Below are 16,294 nucleotides of genomic sequence, written 5' to 3' on the forward strand. Positions count from 1 at the left end.
CCTTAAAATAGAATCAGGCACCTGATTTACATATACATGAAATAAAACAAATTTTTAAAAAACCTTGGAGAGACTTGAACTAAAATTAACATATGGTAAAAGACTTGTAATGAAGTTGGTTTTTAAGATATTTCAATGAGTGAGGAAATAATACAATTGGTGAAAGTAGTAGTAATATTGATATTGGCTTCTATTATAATTAAAATGAACAAAGCAACAGTCTGTTATGAACGAGCGATAGGATTGCTAAAAAATTATGTTGGCCGACCAGCGGTTACAACGAAAATGACGATAAAAGTCGTATTTAATAAAATAATGTAGAATAAAATAATAATGAAAGATGGTCAAGTGACCAGCAATTATTTGTTTACAAGAGATAAGAGTTGGAAATCAATGGCATTTGGTGATGTGGTTCAGTTTGATAAAAAAAAATACGAAGTTGACGTTGAAGGTTGAAGAACCGTGTTTAAATAGGACCTTTATGGACCATCTCATTTTGATGCAATGCTACAATGTTGTTAAGAATGTGGATTGATTGACATTCTAGTCGAAACAGAAGTGTAACAGTTGAATCTGTAAAAGGAAACCAGAAACGTGGTGTTAATCGAGTGAAAAAATCATAATGAAATGTTTAAGTCGAAATTGTGTACACTTGCCATTAGACGATGGTGAGGATAACTGAACGTTATTGTCGACTGTCGGCTTCTTACTACGAGTGTTATAGCTGTAGGTTTGAGTTGGAGGTGGAACTGTTTGTGAAGGCGTGACTATGGGCTTGTTTGTAGTACTTGGAGGGGAGCTACTATTGGTGGGAAAGAAAGAGGGAAGTGTATTGCTGCGCGTATTGTAACAGTGAGATGCCGTTGGAGGGAGTGATATTACAGTGGGTGTGACTAAGGGTCTATTGGTTGCATTTGAATTAGAGGTACTGGCGGTGAGGGGAAGGGAGGGGAGTGTATTAGTTGTAGAGGAGGTAGGAGGGCTTATTGATTTGAGGTTGAAAACTTTTAAGAATATATTGGTGAGGGTAATTGATTCTTGTAATAGACATAAAGTCTGTTCGTATAAGGAGCTTTTTTTTTATCAATGATGTTGTTGAAGTTCTTATCTTTGTTGAAATGCTGGTCAAGGAAAATGAATAAATTTTAATACTCAGCCATAAGTTTACTTTTATCGACTCTTTTGAGGATGAGAGTGCCTGATTCAATTTTAAGGTTAAGATATTGGCTGATGATGCCTAAATTCAAGGCAAAACATGTACCATTTTAGTTAACATGCCAAAGTAAATCAACTAAGACAAGACTTATTGTACTGATTAGGTGGTGAAATCAATAAATTAACTTATTGTTATTACTCCAATCAAATATCATCAATACGGATCAAGAATGATATTTATCACATGTAACATACCACTTAGTCGAGCAGCTCGTCTTCTTTCTCCCACGTCTTCCAAGCCCAAACTTTGCAACATTCTTGTAACGCTACTCTTTTGTCAGAAATCGCCCAGAACAAATCGAGCTGCTTTTCTTTGGATTTTTTCCAGTTCTCGAATCAAGTAAACCTGGTAAGGGTCCCATACACTGGACCATACTCTAGTTGGGGTCTCACCAGAGACAAATATGCTCTCTCCTTTACATCCTTACTACAACCCCTAAATACTCTCATAACCATGTGCAGAGATCAGTACCCTTTATTAACAATCATATTTATGTGATTACCCCAATAAAGATCTTTACTTATATTAATACCTAGGTATTTACAATGATCCCCAAAGGGAACTTTCACCCGATCAATGCAGTAATTAAAACCGAGAGGACTTTTCCTATTTGTGAAACTCACAACCTGACTTTTATCCCCGTTTATCATCATTCCATTGCTTACTGTCCATCCCGCAACATTATCGAGGTCATTTTGCAGTTGCTCACAATCTTGTAACTTATTTATTACTCTGAACAGAATAACATCACCTGCGAAAAGCCTTATCTCTGATTCCACTTCTTTACACATATCATTGATATATATAAGAAAACATAAAGGTCCAATAATACTGCCTTGAGGAATTCCCCTCTTAATTATTACAGGGACAGATAAAGCTTCACCTACTCTAATTCTCTGAGTTCTATTTTCTAGAAACACAGCCACCCATTCAGTCACTTTTTTGTCAAGTCCAATTGCACTCATTTTTGCCACTAGTCTCCCATTATCTACCCAATCAAATGCCTTAGACAGGTCAATAGCAATACAGTCCAACTGACCTTCTGAATCCAGGATATCTGCTATATCTTGCTGGAATCCTACAAGTTGGGCTTCAGTTGGAATAACCTTTCCTAAACCCAAACTGCCTTCTATCAAACCAGTTATTAATTTTGCAAACATGTCTTATATAATCAGAAGGAATGTTTTCCCAAAGCTTACATACAATGCATGTCAAACTGACTGGCCTGTAATTTTCAACTTTATGTCTATCACCCTTTCCTTTATATACAAGGGCTACTATAGCAACTCTCCATTCATTTGGTAAAGTTCCTTCATACAAACATTAATCAAACAAGTACTTATGATATGGTACTATATCCCAACCCATTGTCTTTAGTATACCCCCAGAAATCTTATCAATTCCAGCTGCTTTTCTAATTTCAACTTTTGTATCTTACTGTAAATGTCACTGCTGTCATAGGTAAATTTTAATACTTCTTTAGTATTAGTCACCTCCTCTATCTGGACATTATCCTTGTAAGCAACAATCTTTACATACTGCCGACTGAATACTCCTGCCTATTGAAGATCCTCGCATACACACTCCCCTTGTTCATTAATGATTCCTGGAATGTCCTTCTTGGAACCTGTTTCTGCCTTAGGGTACCTATACATACTCTTCCATTTTTCACTAAAATTAGTGTGGCCACCAATTATGCTTGCCATCATGTTATCCTTAGCTGACTTCTTTGCTAGATTCAATTTCCTAGTAAGTTCCTTCAATTTCTCCTTACTTCCACAGCCATTTCTAACTCTATTTCTTTCCAACCTGTACCTCCTTCTTAGTCTCTTGACTTCTCTGTTATAATATAGTGGATCTCTACCATTCCTTACCATCTTTAAAGGTATAAACCTATTTTCACATTCCTCAACAACTGCTTTAAACCCATCCCAGAGTCTGTTTACATTTATATTTACCGTTTTCCACCGATCATAGTTACTTATTAAAAACTCCCTCATGCCTGTTTTATCAGCCATATGGTACTGCCTAACAGTCCTAATTTTAATCTCTTCCTTTCTTTCACATTTATTTTTAATTACCGCAAAAACAGCTTCGTGATCAATAATACCATCTATTACTTCGGTTTCTCTATAGAGCTCATCTGGTTTTACCAGCACCACATCCAGAACATTCTTCCCTCTAGTTGGTTCCATCACTTTCTGAATCAGGTGCCCTTCCCATATTAACTTATTTGCCATTTGTTGGTCATGATTCCTGTCATTTGCATTACCTTCGCAATTGACATTTGTTAAATTGAGATCACCCGCTACGATCATGTTCCTTTCCTTATCGTTTCCCACATAGCTGATTATCATATCAAATAATTCTGAATCAGCATCTGTGCTACCCTTTCCTGGTCTGTACCCTCCAATGACAACAAGTTGCCTATTATCTTTATAATGAGCCTTACCCCTAGAAGTTCGTGCTTGTCATCCTTAACTTTTTCGTAGCTTACAAATTATTCTTTCACGAGAATGAATACTCCCCCTCCTACCATTCCTATCCTATCTCTACGATACACCCTCCAGTTCCGTGAGAAAATTTCTGCATCCATTATATCATTTCTCAGCCATGATTCAACTCCTATTACAATATCAGGTAAGTATATAACTATGAAATTACTTAATTCTATTCCTTTCTTTACAATACTTCTACAGTTGAGCACTAACAGTTTTATGTCATCCCTACTTGATTTCCGGTTCTCTGTTCCCTTAACACCACTCCCTAGGCCACCCTGTTTCCCTGAATGTACCTCCCTATAACCCTTCTAAACAAATTTCCTAACTTATAGGTACCCTGCGGTTTAAGTGAAGGCTATCTGAACGCAGATCCCTATCTGCTACCCACCCATTAGGATCTAGAAATTTCACTCCCAGTTTCCCACATACCCACTCCATAGTCTCATTTAAATCCCCAATCACCTTCCAGTCAGTATCCCTCCTACACAGTATTCCGCTGATAACAATCTCCACTTCCTTAAACTTCACCCGTGCTGCATTTACCAGATCCCACACATCCCCAACTATGTTGGTACTTATACCTGCTTGTCTTATGTTGTTAGTACTTCACCCATGCTGCATTTACCAGATCCCACACATCCCCAACTATGTTGGTACTTATACCTGCTTGTCTTATGTTGTTAGTACCAATGTGAAACACTGCCACCTTCTCCCTTCCCTCCTCCTTCTCTTCTACTTTCCTCAACATCTGCCTTAACCTAATTCCTGGATAACACTCTACTCTGATACCCTTTCCTCCACACACTTTTCCGACATGTCTAACGATAGAATCCCCCATGACCAGAACCTCAACCCTACCCACCTCATTTGATCCCCTTCCCTCCTGGTCAGTCCTATCTTTCTTGACAGCTGCAGAAGCTACTTCCTCCTCCCTTTTCTCCATCCCATGACCCTGTTCCACCTGTCTTTTCCTATCCCCTACTCCACATTTTCCTTTCCTACCTCTTCCCTTTCTCCTACTTCCAAACTTCTCGGCAACAATTCCGTGTTCTTTATCTTCCCTCAGTTGTTCAACCTGCAGTGACTCATACCAATTTCTCACCAACACCTGTCCTGAATTTTGATCCTGAATGGAGCCCTTAGCCTGCAATCTCCTTCCCCTTAAAACATTAGACCACCTGTCTTCCACAATTCCCCCCTTTCCTTCCAATCCCTCTATTACACCTTCTGTTTCCTGTACCTTGTTTGGAGGCCTACTTTCCTCCTGTCCTCTGAGAGAATCCTAATTATCTCCCTCAAGCTCTCCAACTCCTCCGTCATACTCCTTAATGCCTGGCCACACCCACAGTCCCTACACTCGCACTGCTTAGCCATTTTTTAGTAAATAACGTAACGAAAAGGAAAAATAAGATAACTTATTCTGTGCAAAATAAAAATGAACGGAACGAAATATTGTCTAGGCTAGTTCACAAAGATCACACAACAGTAAGTTGTTTAATATAGGCTGCTACTACTACAATACAACACTACTTAATTGTACTATTTTTATTCCTACAACACACTAACACGATGAAAATTGCTGTTAATTACTGGAAACAGAGAATAATACACAAGAATTACACAATTCTTAACTGCAGTTAAGTTGACCCTAATTACAACAACAGAATTTTTAGTAAGAGAGTTACTACAGATACCACACAAACGGTACTATACTATCCAAATATTTCACAGTAATAGAATAAACACACTACTTTCTAATAAGATGCTAAAATACACTACAATAATTTTAAACTACATTCAGACTAAGTACAGATACTACAATAATTTTAAACTACGTTCAGACGTATCCTAGCTTCTTACTAAGCTTCCTTTGTTTCTTTTACAATTTCATCCATCACCATAATAAACAAAAGAGGTGACAGCACACTTCTCTGGTGCATTCTTTTTTCTAAACCATTCTGCCTTTCCAACTGGGGTCAGTACTCTGCTAACACAGTTGTACATTGCTTACACCATTTCTAACATTTCTTCAGTATGAACATTATCAAAACTGTTCTCACTCTTAAATGCTTAGAGACATGCAGCACAAAGCAACAGATTATATTGCGTGAAATTTTCTGTAAGGAGATTTTGACTTTGTTTGCTAGTAGAGGGAAACGTCTCTTCAGCTAACCAAAACATCTTTCAATAATTATTCTGTTTTGAACATGCACGCGACTGTACTTTTCTTCTTGTGGATTTTGATGGTTTTGGTAAAGAGTTAGCAGCCAAGGAACAAGCCTGTAACCTGAATCACCCAACAGTATCGCAGCTCCTGCGTGCTCTCCAAATCCTTCATACACACGTGAATTCTTAAATATGAGACAGTCGTGAACAGAACCAGTCCAGCTAGCATCAACACTTGAAGAAATAGGAGGAGGAGCTTCTAAATTTAATGGAAGGACAACGAAATCCAACATTCACTCGTGTACCAGGTATGTTTACTAAACCTTTTTTTTTTTACAATTTGCTTTATGTCGCACTGACACAGATAGGTCTTATGGTGACGATGGGATAGGAAAGACCTAGGAGTGGGAAGGAAGCGGCTTGAATTGCAGGTTGCTTGTACATTGATAGAAGCAACATTTTTGCGGTTAAAATATTAATCACAATGTAGGCGTAGCTTTAAAATGGGTACATGTGTACAATCAAGAGCTCCGATCACATAAGGAAAGTTAAAGCGTTGCTGCCATTTGTCTCTAGCTATACTGATTTCTTGTGGCTGTTGACAGAAATTTTATCCGGTGATGTGCTTTTTGAAAAATGTTCTCGCTGACAAAATCAATGGTTCTATTAAGACTACTTTGATGCACTCTCGTATCTTCGCCTATACCAACTTGGAAACTCACATCGCCAACCAAATGAAGAAATATCTGCATTAGTTCCTTTGATGTTAACGCACCGCCATGCGTCTTGTCACTTTCTCCCAAGAATGAGCTTGAAATTAATTCAACATTTTCTTCATTAAATCTATACAGATGTTTATATACACATTCATCACTATGCTGTCTGGGATTATAGAGTTTGCTGCATCGGATATTCACAATTTGCACCACGAAATCAACCAAAAGACAACACTAAATCATCACAGAACAAACTTCAGGCTAACTGAAACTAGCTTGGTAATTCTTAAACAAATGGTTGCATAGTACTAGCACATGCTAGGTTTATTCATGTATAATTCAGCGTTTGCTGGAAAATTAAGCAAATGCTTACTAGCAAGTAAATACCAGTAAGTAAAGCAACTGCTAGATTATTTTGTTCATACTTATTCCAGCATATGCTTACAAAGGAGGTAGCAAAAATATTTGCTAGACTATATCCATACGTCCCGTTTTGTTAAAACAAATTAATGAATTATTCATTTCCATGTTCTGTAAATAATTTTGCAAATTTGAATTAGTATTAGACATCGTAATAATTATTTCACATACATGTTAATGTCACTGTTAGAATCACTAAACTATGTTGTCTTTTAATGTTAAAAGTTTCAACATTTCTAGGTTTAAAAATGTCCAAATGATTTTAGTTTTTGAAATTGAAAATTGATATTAGGTTCGTTGTCGTGTTGACTTGCATTTCGCTGGTGAACATTTCGTCAGTAATAGTAGTAATAATCTGAGAAGGGATAACACCATTAGGTCTAATATCTGTCACATGAACTGTCACTGTCTCTCTACTGTTTTCATCTTCACTAGAAGATATATCACTGTTACTTCCTAACAACATAACCTGAATGTATTTTTCACACAAGTGTTCTGAATAATATTTTAGCATCTTACCCAACACAAATTTGCAGTATACTATGCACAAACACTGTATATTCTCCTTGTCAGAGAGAAAGTGGTATTTACTTGTAGTAAGAGATACCATGGAACAGCCAACATGCATACGTGAGTCATCTGCTGCGTTAAACCTGAACAAAAGGTATTTGAAAACCGGCCTTCACGGCAACGGATCTCATCGGATCATGGCAATTTTGTGATTCACAGAGCATCGGCTTACATTGGATCTTGGGAGCCATTGAATTAAAATTCATGCTTGGCACCAGAGGGATAGTGTGCTGTAATTGGCTCAGCACTTAACGTGTAAACCGAAGTGAAGACACTTTCTTTGCCACATAATCTGAAATGACCGGATTAGCGATCTAAACTGAATGCAATGTGACCTTGAGCTTAACTGTGATGAAAATGGCTACTCTCAATGTACAAGCCAGCGATACAAATAGACCTTCATAAAAACAAGTCTCTCGAAATGTTAGTCGATATCAAACAAACAAATAAATCAATCACTACTGATATGCATTTAGGGCTGACACCAAGGTGGCAGATTCCCAATGAATAGTTTACCTTGTTTTTCTTAAATGATTTCAAAGAACTTGGAAATAGTCTGTGCATATAAGAAAACTATGGTTTTTACAAGTACATTTTACAAAAGGTAAAATAATAATTCAAAACAGTCTAATATTCAGCCCAATACGGTATGAATATTTCGTTGTTTCTCGAGCACTTAATATGCCAACAACAACATGGAGTGCTGTTCAAGAATCAATTACCTGAGCCAGGACTGAACCCACAAGTCAGCCACTGAACCACTGATCCACCAAGGCATCAATCGTAAAACATAAATTTATTTATAATGGGCAAAACATACCTCAGTAAATCAAAACCACACACTGTCTGCTTGAAGGCCAAACACACCTTCCGTGAAATAAGTTTCTCTGCGTTGCTCAAGATCACAGGGTAGCGTATTTCCTTTCCTTCACTATCACGCTCGACTTTACCGTCGAGGGCAGGAGACTTGCGTGCCTCTGCATGGGCGTAATCTGGACCAACTGTATATACCTGGAGAAGAGAACAAATCAATGTCACAATACGTTAAGTTATGATCAAGAAAACAGAATACATTGGTCTGCTGCAGGATTGTTACATACCTGCAGGTAACAGGACAGTTAAGGAGTAACTAACAATATGTATTAATTCAACCCAATCTACATTTTATGCAGACTGGGGGGAAAAAATTAGTGGCAGCATATGCATATATAAAAACCATTCACTGTAGATATCTCTGCGGACCTTCAATGTAACATGTTGCTCCCAATGTCAGACATGTGGAAGGTACAGGATACTGGTAGCTGTGCCACTTTTGTTGATGTTCTCCATGAAATGCTCTACTGCTTCCTGCCGAGTAGTTTCTCTAGTCTGGGGAACAGACTGAAGTCACAAGGATTCATGTCCAGTGAATAAGTGGCACCTCCCCCATGCCAACAGTTTAGCAGATGTGTCTGGAAGTACATCATCACCGCAGCCCAGGAACCAGGGAAGGTTATAAAGAGATATGCAGGGCATCATACAGTACCTCTGAACAAAACTGTCAATGCCACATATTATCATCTCCATCCTGCACATAATAAAACAGCTTCTTTTCCAAATGCATCCTCCCACTGTCCTGTTGGAATTGTTGGCATGGTGGAGGTCCTGGAGCATGCACCCTGTACCTTTGATATGTTCCTCAAACTAAAGGAACCATTTCCATTCTCCAGACACCATACTTCAAGCAGGTAGGGTGGTATCCTGGTATCCTGTACCTTCCACATGTCTGACAACAGGACCAACATGTTACAGGGGTTACATTCAAGGCCTGTATGGTGGTTCTACAATGAATGGTTTTGTATATATACATAAGATGTCATTACTTTTTTTTTTTTCCAGCCCTCATATATAAAGGAGTTTGCCACTGATATCTGAAAAGTCAAGTTGTTCATTGATTGGTACTTCTCGCAAGTATGACCTTTCCCTTAAGAATATTTGACTTCACTACAATCTTCTAACAGAATGAATCACCTCATGGCAATGCTTTCAGCACTTTCTGGGTGGCCATCCTCAGCAACTGATTATTTTGTTCTGGAGTGCGAGTCTTTTAGGACTGATGTGAAGCATTCCCATGCTTGTGTTAAAGACTGCTTATTAGTAGCCTAATTCTAGTGCTGATGGTGGTGATAGCAGCTTTACAGCAAAAACAATGTTATTTCCTATTGGTTTAATGTCACACAAATGCACTGAAGGTATTGGGCAGTGGTGTCAAACGCTGCCTTGGAGCCAGTGATGGCCGTGTTTTGATTAGGAGGAGGCCAGGTGAACACCTGCATTCCAGCTGTCTGTGGCGTTGACACACTGGACCTACACCGGGAGTTCTGGTCGGGGAGCAATTTACTATGACAGCAGGAGCACTCTCGTGGTTATCCTACGCACCCTGACTGCAGATGTGTACATCTAGTGATTCAGCCTATTGTGGTGCTATTCATGAACAGCATTCCCACCTCCATGCCGCTGTTGTAACACGTGTTCTACAGAGTGTCGACATACTGCCTTGCCCTATTCATTCCCCCTTTCTGTCCCCAGTGGATCACGTATGGGACATCATTGGACGACAACTCCAACGTCTAAAGTTTAAAATTTCATTGTTCCGTATTGAAGAATATTACAGTTAAAATTGAAATAATTCATAAAGAGATTCAACCTATTCAATACAAAAGAATAAGAAATGTAGTGAATTATATTACATTCCTATTTAATAATAAGTAGAAATGGTACCGGTTTCGACCCTAGTCCAGGTCATCATCAGCCGATTAAAACATGAAAAACAATGTGTACTTGATCTTTCGTTTCCTTTTCCTATGCATTTTTCTTTGTTACTTCAAAATTACTTTATTATTAAGGTCCCCTTTCCTGAAGATAGGAACTACATCTGTACACTTCCAGTCCTGAGGAAGTTTCTCACAATGAAGGGACAGGCATGGCTTCACTGTCTCAACACATTCCAATAGTAATAGTGGGTTGGTACTGTATCTTGACTGCTGGCAGCATAGGGACTCATTTCTTTCAAGTCATCCATATCATGCTCCTTTCCTGTGAATCTCTTCCAGTTCTCATAAAAAGTACTGTATTTTCTCGCATAATTAACATCCTTAGATAATTTACACATCCAAAAATTTTTGGGTCCAGTGGAGAAAAAGAAATGTTAACTTCTTCAAACATCCATTACGCAGCTTCGGATGAGTTTCAAAATAAAGATGTCAACCACTCAAGTAGCAGCCTTCCTACTGCAAAATCAGGCATTCCAAATACTGGGCAACGTGCTGTTATCAGTCGAAAGGAAATACCACTGCACTAATTCAGTGAAAGAATCAGTGCAGAAGTGACTAGCGACGCTCTATTCCAGTCTGATACAAACATATTTTAAGTGTGTTTCGGGTACAGGACATGCGTTTTCTGTGATCTGAAAATAGTTTGTTAGTCCACAGTGAGCAAGATTTTGAGTAATACTGCATCATATAAACTCACCGTGATCAGTTACGCTGAAATATACGGGAATAGGGCAGCAGGCCACAAATATTCCGTGTCCAAATGCAACTTGCACTACCGCGGTATCAGAGAAGCGCACTTCAAGCGAACAACAAGTCTGGCAAGGCATTTTGCGGACCAAAAAGCGTCAAGTTTCCGAAGGTAGGAGAGGATCTGCATAAATATATGATTTTGTTACGCAATGTTGGATATGCCGTTTCTCACGAAATGCTGTATTTTAAAGAATGAGAAATAGCTGCTGCACATGGAATCAGTGTCTCGGATTTGAAGGTTAGCCACGGCTGGATGATTAATTTTATGAGGCGAGATGGAGTTTCTCTTCGACGAAGAACAATATTATGCCAAAAAATGCTGAGTGATTTCAACCAAAAAGTAATTGATTTTCATCGTTCTGTGATTCAGAAAGGTAAAGTAAAGGGGTATTTGATCTCCCAAATAGGAACCGCAGGTCAGACACCTATCAGTTTCCAGATGCCACAAATTCGAACAATCGATAAGGAAGGGATAATGAGTGCTATCGTATGCACTAACAGAAGCGAAAAATAATGAGGTACTGCAATGCTTGCTGTAACATTTGATGGCAGAAAGCTTCCACCTTACGTTGTTCTAAAATGATAGACAATGCCTAAAGTACAACTTCCGCATTTGTATCCAAGAAAAAGGGTGGATAGACACGTCACTCGTACAAGATTGGATAAGAACGGTTAGGGAAATCTAGCAGGGTCCCTCCTTCGATGCCCGTCTCTTCTCATGTTGGATAGTTCTTTTTCTTTTTTTCTTTTTTCTTGCCGGTATGTCATTGTTATGTACTTGAATGAATTGTACTTTTATTAGTTCAGGTTTATTTCACTTCAGGCCATATTGTCAGCTCATAATGGGAAGAATATTTTCCACTGTTGGTACTTCAAACCCACGTGTCCAACTTACCTGATCCATCGGTACCTTATTTGAGTTTCCAGAAAAAAACTCATGCTGGAATTTTACGCCAAATGAAGGTTACCGCAAATTATCGTTCTCAAGTGCGATTTTATTTGACAGAAATAAATATCACACGAGAACACGTTCACTTCCTTGTGTAAATGACTTTATTGTCACTGTAAGTCAAAACACACAATTGTACACACTAGCAAGTGACACTACAACACTTAATAGCCGAGTATCCTGAAGTCGATTCTGCCAAGCACAGATATCAACAACACTGACTCGCGCACTATAACATACACTCTCATGAATTCACCGCCTCACTGACTGATGGCTCAATATACAGTATATATTGTTCGATCAACCATCTAGAATTATTGATTTCTGGAAGGGTTCTTACAAATCTCTAATGGAACACACTCGAAACAGCGATCAACCAGCTAGTCAAATTGAGTACTCCAGTGATGGATCCAGCTAGAACTTTCATTACTGTTTAACAATACACATGGAAATCTCTCCAACATTCCTAATGTCTCTACATATATCTGGATAATAAACCTTACAGTAAGTTTCCAGAACCCTTCATAAATATAAATAAAAATGGCGCCCGGTAATGACGACGTAGTGTTTTATCCTCCGAGTAAATTAACCGTAAAATGTGATGAAAAGTGCAGAAAATGTCAAAAATTAGTGAAAAATGGAATGTTGTGTGATTCATGTGATCGATGGTGGCATTATAAGTGCGGAAATTGCCCTAGAGACGTAAAAACTAATGAAAATGTTGACTGTATTTGTGAGCAGTGTGTTCGAAATGTTGTAGTTGGTGATGGCGTTGACGATGAAGCACCGAAAACAATTGATGAGGAATACAAAAGTGCATTAGAAATTATAAACATTCTACAAAAGGACAATGAGGCTCTTAAAGTTGAAAATCAAGAATTAAAAGAAAGACTGCGATCGCTAGAATTTGGGACTGACCATTCTTCAAGTGATATACCGGTACCAGTAACAAACTCGAGCACGTGGTGTCAAGTAGTTCATGGATGGCCGGCTAAGAAGAAATCTACAACTGAATTTATGGAAATAAACATCAGAAATAGGTTTTCTGGCCTAAATAATTTAATTCTGGAAGAAAGTGATCGCGCGCGTGAAACCAAATCATTACATAAAATAAACTTCATTATAAAGCCCGTATTGTCGTGAGTATACGTTGAAGGTTAGGTCAAATGTTCCACCTTTACAATACTAAGATTCTTTATTAACTAAATATTTACATGATTTTTAATTATATCGGGACATGTTTCGTCTACCTTGTAGACATCATCAGCCATAAAAACTTTTGAGAAAAAGCTACAAGGACAAGGACAAAGTAACACATTAAAATAATTCGGGTAACCGAATATGTCATTTAAAATGGTGAAGAATTCAGAACTGTTTTGAGCACAGCACTTAAGAATATCGTTGACATTAAAATTAAAATTGTCCACATGGGATGATACAGTAAAAACTTGCGTTAAAATTCTTCTTTTTTGTGTGATGTGTTAATATATAATATTCTGTTATGTCGTGAAGGCTTGATAATGAATTGCACAATGTTCATTCCAATAGGATAATAACGATGTATAAGAAATACAGCGAGCATATGTTAAAGCCGTCTTATTGGTGTAGTATTGGCATTTCCTGTTGAGAAGTTAGGTGGAAAATTTGAACGTGATGACGTAATGTGGAATGTGCAGTAGAGGGCCCTAGAATAAGAAAGATAGCTGTTGTTAGTGTTAAAATAGGCAAGTTTTTGTGTCTTGAGATGTAAAGTAATGAAAATGAGAAGTGCGGCACATCTGATTACTTACGTTCTCGCCTGTCTGACAGCGACTAGTTCAGTGTGGAAGCCTGTGGTTGACTGAGAGCGAACTATGGAGGTCGTGTGTGAAGGGAGCCGCCATGAGGGGAAATTAGGGGAAGGTTAGGATCAGTAGGCGGGAAGCCGTCACATGGAAGCTTGTTATTGGATTTGTTAAAGTAAGAACTATTGAGCAATGCCTCAAAAATTACGTTCGCAGTTTCGGAAATTTCATTTAAATTGTGAAAAGGATTGCATTTATGATCTATATTAATATAGATGTTTTCTAAAACATTGAGTAAAGTGCTTTTATTATGAAAATAGAGAATTTTTAAGTCCTGTTCTATGGAAGTGAAGGAATGATTGGATTCTGTCATGTGAGTACTCATGGCGGAGTACCTTCTATGTTTAGCGGCGTTGATATGTTCCTTATATCTAACTGAAAAGCCTCTTCCGGTTTGCCCAATGTAGCTCGCGGAACATTGGTTACACTTTAACTTATAAACGCCTGACCTATTATATTTATTCGTAGTGTTGTTAATTTTATGTTGGTTGTAAAAAAGATTAGTATTATTGTTGACTGTTTTAAAAGCAATGTTGATCTTATGTTTCTTGAGGGTGTTGGTGATATCATAAATCTTACTATTTGTATAAGTGAAAGTGGCATATTTGTCTGTTTTTCTTTTTGTTTCTCTAAGTAAAGTTGAACTGGATTTGTTAGTAACTTTATTGATTATCCTGTCAATGAAATGCCTGCTAAAACCATTTTTACTCGCTATTAAGCGGATAAATTCAAGTTCTTTTTTACGATTAGCATTTGATAAAGGGACGTGAAAAGCTCTGTGGATTAAACTATAAAATGTTGCTCTTTTTTGAGATTCCGGATGCGTTGAGTCTTGTCGAATAGTATTAATAGTTTGGGTGGGCTTCCTAAATATGGTATAAGAGAATTTGTTGGAGCTATTGTTAATAGTGACATCTAAGAAGTTTAATGAATTATTGACTTCCGCTTCGGAAGTAAACTTGATCCATGGATCAACTGCATTCAACTGTTCAAGAACGATATCACCGTTGGAGACGTTGTGATCTATTAAAGTAAATGTATCATCAACAAAGCGTGTCCAGAATACGATACCTTTAATTTTGTTAAGAATTTTGGAATTTTCCAAGTGGTCTAAATAAATTTCTGCCATTATTCCTGAAGCCGGGGAGCCCATAGGAAGACTATCCTGCTTATAAATTTTCCCATTAAAAGTGAAATAGTTGTTGGAAGTTAAAAAACAGTTCTGAATTCTTCACCATTTTAAATGACATATTCGGTTACCCGAATTATTTTAATGTGTTACTTTGTCCTTGTCCTTGTAGCTTTTTCTCAAAAGTTTTTTATGGCTGATGATGTCTACAAGGTAGACGAAACATGTCCCGATATAATTAAAAATCATGTAAATATTTAGTTAATAAAGAATCTTAGTATTGTAAAGGTGGAACATTTGACCTAACCTTCAACGTAAACCAAATCATCGCGATCCGCTGCCGTTGCCGTGCCGAGGTTAAAATTTAGGCCTAGATTTCAGATTCAAGACCCAGTTAGGCCTAAAACAGCAAAGGTAGCTGTGTTTGGTGATAGCCAAGGAAGGGGAATTGCGGGAGTGACAAACGACCAAAATATAGCAGCAACCGGAGAAATATATCCAGGAGCTTCTATCAGCAGTGTCCTGGAAAACATAGAAGAAGCAACTAGGAACTTCGGGAGTGGCGATGCAATGCTTATCATCGGTGGGATGAACGACGTAGCTCGCGACGACGCCAAGAATGTAAGATCACAACTTAAACATACACTAGGGAAACTGACCCACACTAACGCCTTTGTAGTGAACGTGCCCCACAGGCATGATTTGAGTAGAGACTCGTGTGTGAACATTGAAGTGGACAAGGTCAATACAGATATTGTTAAAATTTGTAAACATTTTCGGAATACTCAGGTTATTGAATGCAGCAGTTCTGAGAGATACTGTTATACAAAACATGGCCTCCATCTAAACAATTCAGGTAAACGAAAGATAGCAAATATTGTTCTAGATTTTATTAATCTTAAGATATGTACTGTAAAACAGGCAACTCCCTTGAGTTATAATACTGACCAGGAAAACTAGTAGAAAGAGCCAGCTGTACTTCAAGCTGGCTCAGTTAACTAGAAAATGAAACTCAGGAAAGTAAGGAATTTCAAGTTACCCAATTGCAACAGTCAAGTTTTAGGGAGGAAGGGGGTCTGAGATTGCTCTTGGTCAACTGTCAAAGTGTAGTAAATAAACAATTAAAATTCGGTACATTGATGGAATCTTATGAGACTGATGTGGTGATAGGAGTGGAATCGTGGTTGAGAGAAGGGGTGGGTAATAGAGAAGTATTTCCA

The 16,294-nt window shown here is 38.0% G+C and overlaps 1 protein-coding gene across 11 annotated transcripts in view; it reads right to left on the reverse strand.

Moving 5' to 3' along the window:
- l(1)G0196 (inositol hexakisphosphate and diphosphoinositol-pentakisphosphate kinase) overlaps positions 1-16,294 on the reverse strand; it is a 543,939-nt gene that overhangs the window by 284,894 nt on the left and 242,751 nt on the right. For all 11 annotated transcript variants that reach the window (XM_067147825.2, XM_067147823.2, XM_067147820.2 and 8 more), the window contains one exon: positions 8,410-8,600. In XM_067147825.2, coding sequence (XP_067003926.1) covers positions 8,410-8,600 — 191 coding nt within the window. The remainder of the gene's footprint in view (positions 1-8,409; positions 8,601-16,294) is intronic.

This window comes from Anabrus simplex, chromosome 5 (assembly GCF_040414725.1).
Source record: "Anabrus simplex isolate iqAnaSimp1 chromosome 5, ASM4041472v1, whole genome shotgun sequence".
NCBI lineage: Eukaryota > Metazoa > Arthropoda > Insecta > Orthoptera > Tettigoniidae > Anabrus > Anabrus simplex.